Below are 15,828 nucleotides of genomic sequence, written 5' to 3'. Positions count from 1 at the left end.
AGCCTCAGATTATCAGCATAAAACTGGAAGGCCTTTAACTACGCATAGAGACTTACAGACAGGTTTTACAGGTCAGAAATCATACAAGTCATAACACTTGTAAATTTCTAAAAGTTCTGATGAAACTGAGCGCTCAGGGCCTTTTGTTTTGTTTTAACATTACTATGTTGTATGCCACACTGTGGGCATGAGAAGAAGGCCAGAGACCGTTTCTTCTTCAACTATGTGGGTTCTGGGGATCGAGTGTGGATCATCACGCTTAGTGGCAGAAGTCTTTCTTTAAAGCTGATCTGTCAGACCACCTGAGCACAGGGCTTTTATTAAACTTTCAAGGAGTATACAGTCTCACAGTGGATAAAAACAAAACCAGACTGGAGTGCTTAGGGATGCCAGGACTTAAGCAGACGACAACCTATGTCCCTCAATAGACCCAAGAATTCCATGGAAGAACTACAGTACACCCCAAACTGATAAGAGGGGGCTCCATGGTAGAAGTTGGTGGAGCGGTTCTGGCTGTCGAGAGAGCCAGCAGCCACACCTACGTAACCAATTCAAGGGTGGCTAGAGAAGGGAACCGTGTAACTGAGTACTGTAGTCCTGCTCCTACATTTGAAAGTATCCCTAATTAAGCTCTGAAAGAAATGTTCCCCTTACGAAGTCTTCCTGAACTCCTGAATCAATCCCCTTTTGCCGAATTCTGTGAGGGCATCTCATGCTCGTCTCAGGATGAGTCACCATAGGTCTCTGAGTGTGAGCAGCACATCCCAGGTCCTCTATGAACATATAACCTCTTGTAGGTGACAGCAATGCCGTCTTGGCCTCTTCTTTTTAGTTTTCCACTGTGCCTTGCTTACCCTCAGCTCTCACTGGGTGACTAAAGGATTTGCCCTGAGCCATGACACATCTGACCCTGGTGGGACAGCTGGTTATGTTGTGTGACCTTGGACAAATCGATTAGTCTCCCTGAGGCTCATTTTCATTCCCCGTTAAAAAAAAAATGAGGGGGTTGGACTCTTCTCCACCAGTGAGGACAGAGATGTAACAACTGAAAAAAAAAAAAAAAGAATATTCAATAGTAAATGTTTTTGCTGTGCAAATCAAGGCACAGTAAATGAAAAGCCAGGGGGCACTGAACACACCAAGAGGAAGGAATCAGAAAGCTAAGGAGAAACTGGACAGGGTGATTTAGAATTCTGGGCCCAAAAGTCTACAGCTACTTGGTTATACTGTTCAAGAGATCGCACAAGGTCCCACACTGTTTTAGACAAAGCATAGATACCTTCTGGGACATCATATCCTGCCACAAACACAAAAGAAGAATAAATGAAGCAATGAATGGAATAGGTACACACTCTCTTTTTCTGTGCTTTCTGTGGGCCATTGTGAAAATCATCTTGAAAATGACACTACGTAGTTTGCTGCTGCTGCCCGAACCACATAGCTCGCTGCTCTTGTCTAGAGCACTGTACGCTGAGAAGTTTGACCCTTGACAAGTTTGTACAGAACAAAAAATGAGGATACTACTCCCAAAAACCTAATTGTTTCTGGCCCTTTTCTGGGTGGTAAATGGCCTACATACCCCATGAGGAGGCTTTAGGTAACAGCAGCACTAGATTGCACTGCTTTTGCCAGTACTCAGTACTCCCTCCCTGTCACTTTTTTCTCAATGCTTCAACTCACTTAAACCAGAAATTATCAGGGAGAACTTGTCAGGCCCATTATAACTTCCAAGGGTGGAGGTTCAAATAATACCTCCCTCACTGAACGAGACCATGGTTCCTCACTAAGCCCCACACCTCCATCAGAACTCAAATTATGGAAGGTGGCGGCTTCCCAAGTATTTCTCATCCCAAACTGAAATGCTGAAGTGCTTGTGGCCTGGGAATCAGGTGGCATTTTGCCAAGCAGCAGAAGTTAAATCTTGGCTACGAGAGTCTCCCAATGGGGAGGCTGAGCTAGGGACTAGAGCTGCTAATTCTTTAATGCAGTAGTCACCTCTGGGCGGAGTCAGAAGTAGCCCGGCCACATTTCCCAATGCACTGGTAACTAAGGCTGTGTAGCAGGAGGGATGAAGCAAGCTGCCTACTGAGTAAAGTTACCGCCACTACTCCAGTCTTGGCTACCTTACAGTGGTAGCACAAGTTAAGAGCAGAGGGCTGAGGACTCCGGCAACAGGGACAGACTTACTTTTCTCTGGTAAAAACCATTTGACAGCAACAGGCAAGCCAAAGCATTAAATACAACAGAAACGACAACAAAAATAAGTCAAGCTATCAAAAAAAAAATCCTAGTGCCACAGTCAGTATCTATCAGAGAAAACAGACCTCCTAAGCAAAATTATGGTTACCCAGAGCGGTGGTACAACACTTAGGACCACTTACTGCTCTTCAGGGGTCCCAGGTTCTGTTCCCAGCACCTGCACGACAGGTGCTTCACAGCTATCAAGGACGCCAGACTAGGTGACCCGATTGCCTCTTCTACACGCCACTGCTGCACACTGGGCACACATGTACTGGTGGCACAGACAAGCAGCTCCAGCAAACATCCATCCATGTAAAACTACATCAATCAATCTAAAGTATTTTTAAAGGAATACAATTCCATTTATCTGCTTGCTTCATGTAGTGTTCTAATGCTAAGATAAATTCAATTTAGTGTCACGAGAGGACACAATAAAGCCTTCTTTGCTTTGTGGTATCATTCCCCTTCTCTTCAGAGGTCAGGCCTCTCTCCTGACAGCCAGTGGGGCCGCCATTGTTAGTCTCCATGTGCTCCATATTCTGCAGACGACCAGAAATGAGCTGGACTTGAGCTGAGTCAAAGCAAAAGAAAATAAACAAAAAGGGAGGAAGGAAACACAATAGTATAGTTAAAGCTAAGGTTAGTATTTTTCTTCCTTTAAATAAAAAAAAAGAGGGGGGAATTTTTAAATTGAAAAGAAATGTTTAGACTTTAGTATATTGTTTTAAATTCAAAAAACAATGTGGCAATTTGGTCCTCACCTCCTTTTTAGGATGTTGGGGATTTTGTTTTTTGTTTTAAGAATAGACACCTATCTAGGGCAAGGAGGAATTCAAAGCAAGAAGCTAAGACAAAGAGTGTGAAAGCAAAGAGGGAAAGAACGTGAGAAAAGAACCGTTAGTAAATGCGGCATTCTATCCAGAGCAGAAAAGTGAAAGATAACTCAGTTTAGGAGAATGACAAACATTTCTGGAAAACATGCCAAGGCAGGGAAAGGATAACTTAAACAGTAGAAAAATATTAAATTACTCACGTGACCCCTTCCAGCAGCTCTTTACAAACTTCCACCTCCACCCCCACCACCCCCGCCACCTCCGCCACCTCTGCCACCTCCACCGAGTGCTGTGCCTACCGAGGCAGAGCTGAGGCAAACCACATGGAAAGTTTTTGTTCCAGATAATGGTGCAGGACAGGACTTGGCGGCTACAAGTTGTAATCAGCAAGAGTCAAGAGCTAAGTAACAGAGATAAGGCCCAAATATGCATTACCAGGCCCTGCCTCTCCTCTCAAGAGGCTGCAGGACGGCAAAAGCCCAGGTTACCACATCTCTATGATTTTGGAAAGAACTTTTCAAATAGGGAGATTCCCCCCCCACCCAAGATGGATAAAAGAATTGTCTAAAATATAAAGATTCTTCCAGTTCATGAGTCCTTGTATTATTTACAGTACAATGTGAAGGAGTCTGCAATGATCTATCAGAAACCTCTGGCTCCTGAAATGACTTTTCCCAGCAATACAGGCATTGCCTACAACCTCTGAAAGTTCCTAAACCACCCCACCCTGGGTTAGTAGGCAAAGAGTGGAGGAATGTAACAAATGTGGAAATCCACATCACAATGGACCACTTTCTCCTTGGTAATCTAATGAATACTAATTTTATCTGTGCTCTAATCCAAGGGGAGAGAAAAAGAGCCTTGAGACACGAAGCTTTCTATACTTAGTGGACACATGGGCTGAGATAAAGAGTCACAGAAATGTGACTTCAAGTTCAAATGGCAGCTTCAGAGAGAACTCGGGATGGATGGAGACGGGCCACCATGTTAATGCCAGGAATGTGAATGAGAGGACCTCCAACACCCCATCGAGAGTCAGAACGCTTTCAAACGAGCCAATGGCGTTATTCTCGCCCTGCAACACTGGCTGGCCCTCACACAGCTGGGCTAAGATGGCCTCCAAAGTCCAAGTTCAGGCACTAGCAGCTCAGAAGCAAATGAATCAAAGACTCCTTTATTCTCCTTCCCACACGAACATGCGCCCTCTCTGTTGTAAACTGAAGGCTTGCCAGAATGAATTACTTAGCTCAAAACAGACATAAAGAAATCTTAACTAACGCAGGTCCCTTGGAATTTTAATAAGCCCAGGTGACCGCACAGGTTGCTGTGTTTCTGTCTTCTTGGTTGCGGAAAACACACTGTGGCTAGATGCCCATGAGAACCTTATTAAGTCATAGCAGAAACAAAAACTTCGCCAATGAGAAAGTTGCAGCTGACATGCAAACCCCAGGCCTGGAGCTCCAGCATCCTGAGGCCCTTCATGTCACTGCTAAGGACTCTTTGTTCATCTAAAACATCCTTCCCTTAGGATTTTGCTACCAAGGGTAGGCTGCACCTCAATCCTTCCTGGAACAGCTTGAGACTCTGGTGGGAAGTTTTCTGGGGTCATCCTCTTCCCTCCCTCTCTCAGTCTTGACTCTTAGGCAACTACAACCTGGAGCCCTCATTTGGCAACTAAACACAGAGAGCTCCCCAGCCGATCTCTGAGGAAAGCTGTCTAAGTGTTCATGAAGCTACAGCTGGTTTTCACAAATCAGAAACTCCTTACAGGCAGGGAGTGGACAGGTATCTCCACTGCATTCCACATAAGGCCCAGGACCAAAGCTCCCGAAATACCTGTTTATTTACTCAGCCAGCAGATAAGCTGTGGAACCTTCTATCCTGAGCCAGGTACTGCTTGTGGGTGCACCCAGCACCCGAACACTGAAGCCAACTGTGTGTCTGTGTTCTCCTGCACTGAGAGTAACACTGTGGAGCCCACAGAATTCCTACCACGTTCACCCAACGACCAGAGAAGAGCAATAAAGCCTAGCAAGTGAGTAGCTCTCTGTCTGCCCTCTCATGCTCCCCCCCCCACACTCCCTACCGCAGTTGGAGCTCTACTGCCCTTCTGTCCCCTCCCCTCCAGATAAGGAAACAGGATCAGACCAGTCAAGGATCAGGTGGGAGGCCAGAGGCACAGCCTGACCCTCAGCCTGAGTTCCCTCCCACAGCCGGCAGAATGCATGCTGAAACCCTTAGTGCTTCCACCCTTCACTATTCTGAGACCGGGTCTTGCTATGTAGTCTCAAACTCAGTCCTCCTGCTTCTACCTCCCAGCTGCTAAGACTACAAGTCTGAGCCACAATATCCTGCTCATAACTATTTTTTTAAAAAGGACAATATATTTTTTAAAATGCTAACCTCAAAGCATATAGCTCTGGTGACCTTGAACATGGCGATCCTTCTGCCTCCACCTCCCAAAGGCAGGGATTACTGGTGTTCTCCACCATGCCCAGTGTTGAGGACAGAGCCTGAGCTTCATCTGTCATGCTAGACACTCACTCAACTAAGCCTCATCCCCAGACGGAGAAAGTGACGGTCATTTGTTCTAAACCAGCAGAATTCTAAATCTGAATTCCTGACAGATGCCAAGTTGAGTTAGTAGAACTTCTACCCCTAATCTTGTCTACCTTCAAGGACAGGATGTTTAAATGCCAGCAGTTCCTCTTCAGGTGGGCTGGCCAAGCTGGAAACTAGTTGGATCTAAATTGGCTGAGAGAGACCACCAGATGGCCTCTAGCTTTTCTATAATCCCATCTACATGGCAAATGACACAGCTCCCAATGTCAGTACCGTTTATAGTTGCCACGTCGATACTGGAAAGAAAATAAAACGAACAAAGAAAACTGGCATCTGAATTCTTCAAGCAATCTCTTATTCCCAGAAAAGGCATGAACATTCCTCCATTTCACTGGCCTATCCCTCCTCTCATTCATTCATTCATTTGTTTATTTTGCCTGTATACACCCCAAGAGTTGAAAAGTTGAAGGCCGGGCAGTGGTGGTGCACGCCTTTAATCCCAGCACTCAGGAGGCAGAGGCAGGCGAATTTCTGAGTTTGAGGCCAGCCTGGTCTACAGGGTGAGTTCCATCCAGGACAGCCAGGGCTACACAGAGAAACCCTGACTCAAGAAAGAAAGAAAAAAGGAAAGAGAAAGAGAGAGAGAGAAAAAGAGAAAAAAGAAAGAAAAATTGAAAAGCTTATAAATTCCCTTCCAACTTCTGTTCTTGGCAAAGCTGAGTGAGTACATGTTTCAGGTTCTACAAATTTAGAAAGAAAAGAAGAGTGCAGTTAGAGGGTTAAAAAGTGGTAAGAAATTACCACCCAAATGATTAACTTCCAAATAGGAATTCTGAATCCCCAAAAGATACCAACTGTATTCAGGGATTCAGCAAGCTTAACGGAGAGCATTATACAACTTATCATTCTGCCCAGGCACAACAGAAGAATTAACTATCATTAACTAAGTAAGAAGGCTTAATGTGATTGCTAGTTAAAGACCTGTGTTAACAGACAATGGTCCTGCCGTACTTCAAAGGGTGGAATGGAGAAGGCAGGAATCTGACGTGAATGTTCACCAACATGAAGGCAACTAGGAAAAATGTCCTTCAACAGGGCAGCTGGAGGGTCTCAATGTGAGACAGGCCAGGCGAGCGGGACCACGGTCTTCAGGATCAGCACATACCCTAGGGCATCCTTGAGCCACAGAGATGCTGTCCAGACTCCCCTCCACCACATCAGATGTCGTATGCCCACCCAGTGAGAGACTCCTCTCCTGAACTAGAGGCTGCTCCCAAAGTCCAGACAAAAACTGCTCTGATAATTGACAGCTGCAGCAGACAGAGCTCAAGCTGGGTGACAGATTATCCACCCAAGAACTGGCTGAGGCCTTGCTCTAGGGCTGTCTGCTCTCAGGCCACCTTGCCCTGGCTTCCCAGGCAGGTTCTCCTACCGAGGAAGAACACCTGCTCCTCCAGGACACCTGCCCAGAGCTGACAGACAGCAGGCTGTGGAGGAGCCTCCCTGGGTGTCAGGCTGGAGGTGGGCCACATGGAACTCCCCCTGCAGAGTAGCAGTGAGGGCCAGCTGGATTGAAGCAAGCCATTATTTATCCACTTACATTTATTTCTGTGAAAATTTCACATCCTGATGGGAAAATCCATCATTGCTTTAAAAAAAAAAAAACAAAACCTTTCATTGCATTTGTTCTCTGATGTTTTCATGGATATGTCATGTGCATTCTGGATATGCTAACCCCCACCACTACTTTCTAAAATAAGTCCTTAGGAAAATACTCTACAATGTGTATTTTACAAATCAAGAGATATGTTCAATGGCTGCCAACCCACAGATAAAATGTGTAAGGAGATGGGAAGCCTAAGTACCCAGACCTGACCATTACATTTTTGTGTACCCATACTGAATCGCCACACTGTTGCCCCAAATGCTTAGACAGCACTGAAGACTTTAAAAAAAAAAAGTTGCCTTGGCAAGCCTCAAGTCTACTAGTAAGAATGATCTTACTAGCCGGGTGTGGTGGCGCACACCTTTTATCCCAGAACTCGGGAGGCAGAGGCAGGCGGATTTCTGAGTTCGAGGCCAGCCTGGTCTGTAGAGTGAGTTCCAGGACAGCCAGGGCTTACAGAGAAAACCCTGTCTTGAGAAAAAGAAAAAAAGAATGATGTTACTAATTAATTTTTAGTGTGTGTGTGTGTGTGTGTGTGTGTGTGTGTTGTATTTGTGCTAAGGAGCTTGGGTTGAGGTCAGAGGACAACTTTCAAGAGGCAATTCTCTTTGCAAGGTTCAAACTGAGGTCATCAGGTGTGCTCTTACGGAGCGGAGCGCCCATCTCCCTCAGCCAGGACTGAGTTTGAACTTTGAATCTTCCTGCTTCTACCTCCTAAGTGCTGGGATTACAGGCTTGAGGCAGTGTGATTGGTTCAGAAGTGCTGGATCGAAAAAAAAAAAACCCACACAGGACTTCCTATACACTAGCTCCATCCCCAGCCCTGCAAATTTAAATTTTAATAAGAAATCCGAGCTGAGCTGAGTACAGAATAGCAGTTCCCTCAACTCTATGACCCTGGTGACTAAGCGCTGGAGGTCACTCAGCAACACTGAGACAAAGCATGAGGATGTTCATCCCCACTGTGAATAACCCTCAGCAAAGCTGCCAGAGGACAGACTGCCGGACTACGCATGTAAAAAGTTCTTAACTTTTTGCATGGGAAAGGCCGCAAAGAAGTGACTCTGAGACTGGGGAGTCTCTTCCTTTATCCCCTGTCACTTTCTCTGAGAGAAAGTTCCTCTATCAGATGAGCACAAAGACAAGGAAGAAAACAGGCTGTGACAGTGACCAGACAGAGCAGTCACACGGACATACGGACACAGATGTTGGGGCTGTACAGGACTCATTGGGGCTACAATTTGAGCTGGTTTTTTTTTTTTTTTTTTGGTTTTTCGAGACAGGGTTTCTCTGTGTAGCCCTGGCTGTCCTGGCACTCACTTTGTAGACCAGGCTGGCCTCGAACTCAGAAATCCGCCTGCCTCTGCCTCCCGAGTGCTGGGATTAAAGGCGTGCGCCACCACGCCCGGCTTTGAGCTGGTTTTAAAGATGAAACCAATACAAAAAAAAAAGAAAAACAGAAAAAACGGAGGAGGAGAAGGAAACCGCAAGTTCTAAGGGGTCTCTTATATGGGGAAGATGATAGCGTAGAGGTAGATCTGCCCAATCTAGGCGCACAACATGTATTCATTGTGTTTACATTCCCCAGGCTTATTTGGGTGGGAGATTTACCGCAACAGGGGCTGTACAGAACTCATCAGGGGCCACAATTTGATATTTTTTCTTTTTAAGATTTATTTCTTATATCTAGGTACACTGTAGCTTTCTTCAGACACTCTAGAAGAGGGAGTCAGATATCATTACAAATGGTTGTGAGCCACCATGTGGTTGCTGGGATTTGAACTCAGGACCTCCGGAAGAGCAGTCTTAACTGCTAAGCCATCTCCCCAAGCCCTTGAGATAGTTTTAAAGATGAAATCAATACTTTCTTGCATATGCATGTGATGCCCATGTCTGTATGTGTATGGACACACACATATGTGCAACATATATAATATGTGCACGGGCCCATCAATAACATCAGATGTCTTTCTCATTGGCTATTTCATTTATTGGAGGAACTCTCTTCTTTTTTTAAGATCTATTGATTATTATATGTAAGTACACTGTAGCTGTCTTTTAGACACACCAGAAGATGGCATCAGATCTCCATTACAGATGGTTGTGAGCCACCATGTAGTTGCTGGGATTTGAACTCAGGACCTTTGGAAGAGCAGTCAGTGCTCTTAACCACTAAGCCATCTCAGCAAGCTGGAACACTCTTCAATGTAGAAGTTTGCTAATCTAATTGTCCAGCTGGCCCTGAGTATACATAGTTCCCTACAGTTGGCATTCTAGGCTGCCACCATGCCTACCCTGGTTCTCGCATGAGTTCGGGAGACAAAACTCAAGTTCTCACATTCTCAAACATGAGAAAAAATGGTTTATCCATTAAGCCATCTCCCTGACCCAAAAACTTGTTGTTTGTTTGTGTGTGTGTGTGTTTGTCACTTACAAACCTTAGCAATCATTTGGACCACTCTACAAATGCTGCAAACAAATACCAAGACAAAAGTCAAAGTCCCACGGGCAGCATTTCCCAGCAGAGCGATGATACTCAAACTCCCTGAAGTCTCATTTAATAATTACAGTGCCAGCATCCAAGATAAGCTTTTCATAGTGAATATGCTCATTAAAAAGCATTATCAGGCCAGAAAGATGGCCCAGAGGGTTAAGGCACTTGCCCCTACTTCTGGCAACCATAGTTGGATACTCACGCAGGACCCACATGGGGGCAGGAAAGAACAAACTCTGGAGCACAAGTTGTCCACTGACCTCCATAGCATGGAAGTGAGTGAGTGTGCGCGCACACACACTCTAATGCACACACACAAGAAACATGTCCACATGAAAGGGGAGGGGAGGGGAGGGGAGGGGAGGGGAGGGGAGGGGAGGGGAGGGGAGGGGAGGGGAGGGGAGGGGAGGGGAGGGGAGGGGAGGAGAGGAGAGGAGAGGAGAGGAGAGGAGAGGAGAGGAGAGGAGAGGAGAGGAGAGGAGAGGAGAGGAGAGGAGAGGAGAGGAGAGGAGAGGAGAGGAGAGGAGAGGAGAGGAGAGGAGAGGAAAGGAGAGGAAAGAAGACATTTAAAAATATTGCCAGGCATGGTGGCACATGTCTTTTATCCCAGCACTTGGCAGGCAGAAGCAGACAAATCTCTATGAGTTTCAGGCCAGCCATGACTACACAGTGAGCCTATCAGAAAAAAGGAAGGAAGGAAGGAAGGAAGGAAGGAAGGAAGGAAGGAAGGAAGGAAGGAAGGAAGGAAAAAAGAGAAAGAAGCCCTGTCAAGGGTGTGAAAAATAGCTCAGTTGCAGAACATTTAGAATTATGTGTGAGGCCTTGGGCTCAAGGAAGGCCTTGGGCTCTACCCCCACAGACACACACATAAAAATTTGAAAAATAAAAACCATTATCAGCCGGGCGTGGTGGCGCATGCCTTTAATTCCGGCACTCGGAAGGCAGAGGAAGGCGGATTTCTAAGTTCGAGGCCAGCCTGGTCTACAAAGTGAGTTCCAGGACAGCCAGGGCTTTACAGAGAAACAGGAGGATGTCTGATCTCACTAAGCAGCCCGCCGCCGACTCTAATCCGTAAGCCCCAGATCCCAGTGAGACCCTTTGAGCAAAGCAAGGTGGAGAGCTCCCCTGGAATGACATGCTTGAGGCTGACCTCTGGCCACCACCACAAACGCACATGTGCATACATGCCGATGTGCATACTGACACACAAACACACACACACACACACACACACCACTAGTTTTCTACCAAGCAAGAAAACCCTTAGCTTCCCCCACATCCTGCTTACTGAAACACAATTTAGGGACTGAGTTTTCTCCTGAAGGCCTTTATAAAAACAACACCACTCAATGTAGACATGCAGATAAAAGCCACTTTGCATTCTGGCTGACTTTCTCTGCATTTACTTTAAGACTTTGTTGTTCCCCAAACTTTAAAAACTACTTAGGAGCAAAGGCTGGGGCACTGTGTATCCGCCTGGTTCTTCTTCCTTGAGTTCTCAGCTAATTCACAGAAAGTCTAGACTGAAAAGACTTTATGACTTAATCTGAGCTTCAGGTTTCGCAGACCCCCCTGAATTCGACCATTCTTCGCTGATTCAGAAGCTAACAGGGCTTGGCATGATTGGGACTTTTGTGGGAGAACATTGCTGTGGTCATATAATGATACATATAAGTAAACATAATCATATGCAGACATAGCCTCACGCAGTCTATCTCTACATGTGTTTTTATTATTAATATCTTTATAAATAATCAGCTGTACTTGATTTTTGTGCTTGTGTTTTCTGTTTTTGAGACACGGTCCTAGCTAGCCTGGAATCTGCTATGGAGACCAGTTTGTCCACGGAGCCTGCCATTTCTGCCTCTGGAGTGCTGGGTGGTATTGGGCATATAATACCACCGTATCTGTCCCTTATTAGTTGTCAATTTTCCTTCCTGCAAGGCTTTTCTCCTTACCTTGTGGCTGGTGCCTAGTACAGAACTCAATGTCTGGTGGGCCATAAGTAATGGAAGAATGCACCGGACTGCATGATCAGCAAATATATTGTACTTTAGTTTCCTCAAGGATCCTCAAACCGTCTTTCCTAAATAGTGCCTCTATCTCCTCACCCCTCACCACCTCACCACAATCGTCTCTTTAGAACTAATTCTGAAGATGTCACTGCCACTCTCAAATTTCTGGAATCAAGTTGCCATCTTTACCAAGAAATCCAAGCAAACTGTGACAGATGGAGAGACATCTTTGGGGAACCTCTGACAATTTGTCAAATCACATCTTTCAATGAAATTACTTGGCTGTATTAAATTATACCAGAAGGCCAGAAACTCGCTGGTGAGCTCCGTGAAAATAAATATTGCCTGGTTTCACACAAGCAAGCGAGTAATCAGATGATTCTTGGTGTAGACGCTCCTCCACCAGAAACAGGTTTCATCAAAACAGGTAGTAAACTCTAATTAAGTGGGTACACGTTTTGCTTTTGGAAAACACATTTTACCCTAAAAATATTTGTTTCAAATACCGGGACAAAGTGTCATTTCTTTCCTGACAGGGTACATCATAAAATTAGCCCATCTGAAGGAAGATTTAGGATCCCAGATTCCTGATGAGGCTATAGTTCCACTCAAGTATTATAGGCTCCTTCAAGATACAGTTTTCCTAACAGTGAACACAGTCATCTCACAATCAGCATCTTGAATCAATTACACAAATACCAGTTAAGCCGTTCTGGTGCCCGGGAAAAGAAACGCCAGCATCAAGAAATCCCTGTTGGCTTCAGCTGTCCCCTCCTGCAGGGCTTGACAGCGCGTCTAAGGCGCCCAAACACCAGCCACCAAGCTCCCCCCAGCGCCCTCCTGCCGAATCAAACCGCCAGGGTTCTCCGGCCAAAATCCAGTGTCTCTCAAAGCAAAACTATGAAAATGCTAAGCAGACGGCAGGGTTCATAAGAACTTTTTTCCCCTTTCCCTTGAGCGAATATTGTGAAAAGTTTGCCTATATTATCCACTTCTTGCGTCCACAGTCCACTTCCCTCCACCTCCTGGAGGCGCAAAGGAGAGCGGGCGCGGACCCAATCGAGAACCCAACCTCCGCGGTTTCTCCGGGAGGGGAGATTTAACAGCTCCATGAGAATCTGATACAGATAATAAAAGAAGGCTCTTTCTCCCTGTTTCACTCCACCCTTGCTAAATGGAAATAACAACAACCAAAGTATGCAGCCAGTTTTGAGCTGGAAAACTGGGCTTCTCTAACAGGCGATGAGGCCTGCAAGGGAGGCAGTCTGCAATATGGAGGGAGAAAGTTTGGCCGCCGAGTGGACGTCAGGGTGGGAGTGGACCGCACCCGGTCCGGAGCCCGCTGGCCGAGAGACGGATCGAGGAAAAGGAGGGCGGGATTCGTGGAAGAGCCAACCGGGCGCGCAGGCTGCTGCAGCGGGGCCGACGGTGCCCTGACCTGTACTTACATAACGCTTCAACTTCTTCTCCGGGGGCGACTTGCGGAGCCATCCCGAGCAAACCACTTCGCCGCCGCTCATGGTGCACGCCGTGAGGGCTCGAGGACCAGGCACCAAAGGGGTCGGTGGACACAGTGGACGCGCTCCGTGCACAGCGGGCACGGCGGTCAAACGCAGCCCAGAGGACGTCTCAGATTCCCCCGACGGGGCGGCCCGGCTCCCCGCGCCCTGTGTTGGTGATCGAACCACTCCCGCAGATTCGCGGACTGAAGAGGAACTCGATCGGGAACCGCGGGGACCAGGGCTCGCCGGCCTTCTTTCAGTGCGCCCTCCTGGCCGCCAGGCGCGCCGTCCCGCCGCCTAGGCAGCGGTCGGGCTCCGCTGGGACTCTGTCCGGACAGGGAGCCCAGAACTGGAAGCCCTGCGCTCCGCCCCTTGGAGACGGGACCTCCCGCGGGTGCTCCCCGCTGCGGACCCCACGCTGCACGCGCACACACAATGCCCGCGCGCGGTGTCCCCTCCGCTCCGCCCGTTGGCGCATTCACACTGAGAGGGGCTCGATCTTCTCTTTCTCTCTGTGGGAAGGCGTGCGGCGTCCGGGTGGCAGCCGGCACAGGGGCAGGTCCTGATCAGCCTAGGGAGTTCGCCGACCAGCAGCGAGGGTCAGGGCGTCGCCGGGCGTCGGGGAGGTCGCGGGTCCGCGGTGGGAGGGTGGGTCTGCGCTCCAGCCTCGGATGAGGGCGGGGATCAGTGCAGGGACGAGGCACAGGGCGGCTCTGCTTCGGGGAGGGACCCCTCTGTCCTGTCCCCTGCGCTCCTCCCCCACCCCGGGGGCGCGCGGCGGGTTCGGGGAGGCGCGGCCTGGGCCCTGGCCCTCCTCCTTCTCGCCTTTCTGCCTCCCCTTCCCACGATCGGTCGCCTCTAGCTTCAGCCCAGACTTTCTCTGAAACTCCTCCGGAGCGCTTCCAGCCAAAACAACAAGGGCTGGGGAGGCGGGGCCGGCGCTGGGAGGGAGCGAGATGGCAGAGGCACCCTGGGATCTGTAGTCAGCAGGCGCGCTGGGGTCCTCGCCGCCCCGCCGCCCCGGGCCCGCGCGCTATGGAAGGCGGCGGTCTCCAGGAACGCAGCGCCACCCCAGTGTGAGCGCGGGAGTGCCGGGCACTCTCGCCTGCTCCGACTGAGTTTGCCATCTTGACAACCCCCAGTGTCAGGAGTTTGTACTTAGCTGTGCCTTCGCGATCCGGAGTTTCGGAAGGATTTCCCTACTTGACAGCCTGAAAAAATAACCCAGCCAGGAGGAGAACTCACTCAAGCGGGTCCTGGTTGCTCGAGAGACTGAAGGACTGCGTCTCCCGGACCAGAAGCGCACTAGGACCCTCACTGTGCACCCAGAGACCAAGGGGGCGGGGGACCTCCTGGGTGCCTAGGGCCTGACCCAGGAGCTGTTCTACCGAGTGATGCGACCGCTTAGCCTCCACAAAGCGTTCAGCTGCGTGTATCTCTAAGACAGGATAAAGTCTCACTCACACTACTTCCACTCATGGGCTGTTTCTTCCAGTTGGCGTTGTGTTTGTTTAAAACCTGCGCTAGGATGTTGGACAGGAAAAGAAATCATACTGGGTACCCTAATTCTATTTGCCCATTTGTGTGTTTTACAGTTATTATATCTGGGCTGAGTTTGACACAGTCTTGTAACAGACTCTTCTTTACGGGTGTTTTTGAAACAAAGCCTTGGAACAAATTTTAGAAGGCAATATAATCAGACAAAAATGTTAAAGAGTTGGGCATAGTGATGCATGTCTTTAATCCAGCGCTTGGGAGGCCAAAGCAGGTAGATCTCTGTGAGTTTAAGGCCAGTTTTGTCTACAAAGTGAGTCTAGGGCGACCAGGACTACATAAAGAGACCCTGTCTCAAAAAGGGAGTTTGTGTGAAAATACAAATAGATAAACAAGCATTTCTGAGAAGCATGAGTTTGGGGCTCTCCTAATAAATGTGTGTTCTGAGTCTGAAACCTTGGGGGCCGTAAAGAGGAAATGGTGCTGGGAGCCCGGCCTGGCAGAACCCCTGTAATCCCAGACCTGCCAAGGTAGGTAGGGTAAGGGAAAGGAAAGAAAGAATAGAGAGAGACATGGAGGCAGGAGTGAAGAAATTAAAGAAAGAAAAGAAAATTAGGTGCTAAGTTGATAATAAGACAAAAGCCCTTGCATATAAGAAGAGACAGTGCCCTTTATTTTTGCCATAAAGTGCTTTTGAAATGGAAAAGTGTAATCTATCTTGTATTATTTAACTTTTGGTATTTCAAATAGAGCTTTTTTTTCCAAATAAGTTTCACTTATTCCATTTCTATATACAAAAATCTACACCTGCAGTTGGCAGCTTACACCTGCAACCCCAGCACTTGGGAAACTGAGGCAGGAGGATTGTTGTGAGTTCTAGGTCAGCCTAGGCTTGATAGAGTATAAGAACCAATCTCCAAAAAGAAGATGAATTTAAAGTGCTGCATTAAGACCTGGCAAATGGCTCTGGGTGAAGAACACTGGCTGCTCTTGCAGTGAATCTGGATTTTATTCTTAAACC

At 47.7% G+C, this 15,828-nt stretch overlaps 1 protein-coding gene across 5 annotated transcripts in view; it reads right to left on the bottom strand.

Moving 5' to 3' along the window:
* Window positions 1–14,223, bottom strand: part of Gab1 (GRB2 associated binding protein 1) — a 116,333-nt gene extending 102,110 nt beyond the window's left edge. For 4 of the 5 annotated variants that reach the window (XM_029480335.2, XM_029480337.2, XM_029480336.2 and 1 more), the window contains exon 1: window positions 13,260–14,223. In XM_029480335.2, coding sequence (XP_029336195.1) covers window positions 13,260–13,331 — 72 coding nt within the window. In that variant the 5' untranslated portion in view covers window positions 13,332–14,223. Of the gene's footprint in view, window positions 1–3,274; window positions 3,320–13,259 lie in introns of those variants that run through there. The other variant, XM_085843793.1, reaches the window with a different exon arrangement.
* Between the last annotated feature and the right edge of the window lie 1,605 nt (window positions 14,224–15,828).

Source organism: Mus caroli, unplaced genomic scaffold, assembly GCF_978045245.1.
Source record: "Mus caroli unplaced genomic scaffold, Mus_caroli_1 scaffold_10, whole genome shotgun sequence".
Classification (NCBI taxonomy): domain Eukaryota; kingdom Metazoa; phylum Chordata; class Mammalia; order Rodentia; family Muridae; genus Mus; species Mus caroli.
Note: the sequence above shows the minus strand (reverse complement) of the source record. Positions and strands in the feature narration are given on the sequence as shown.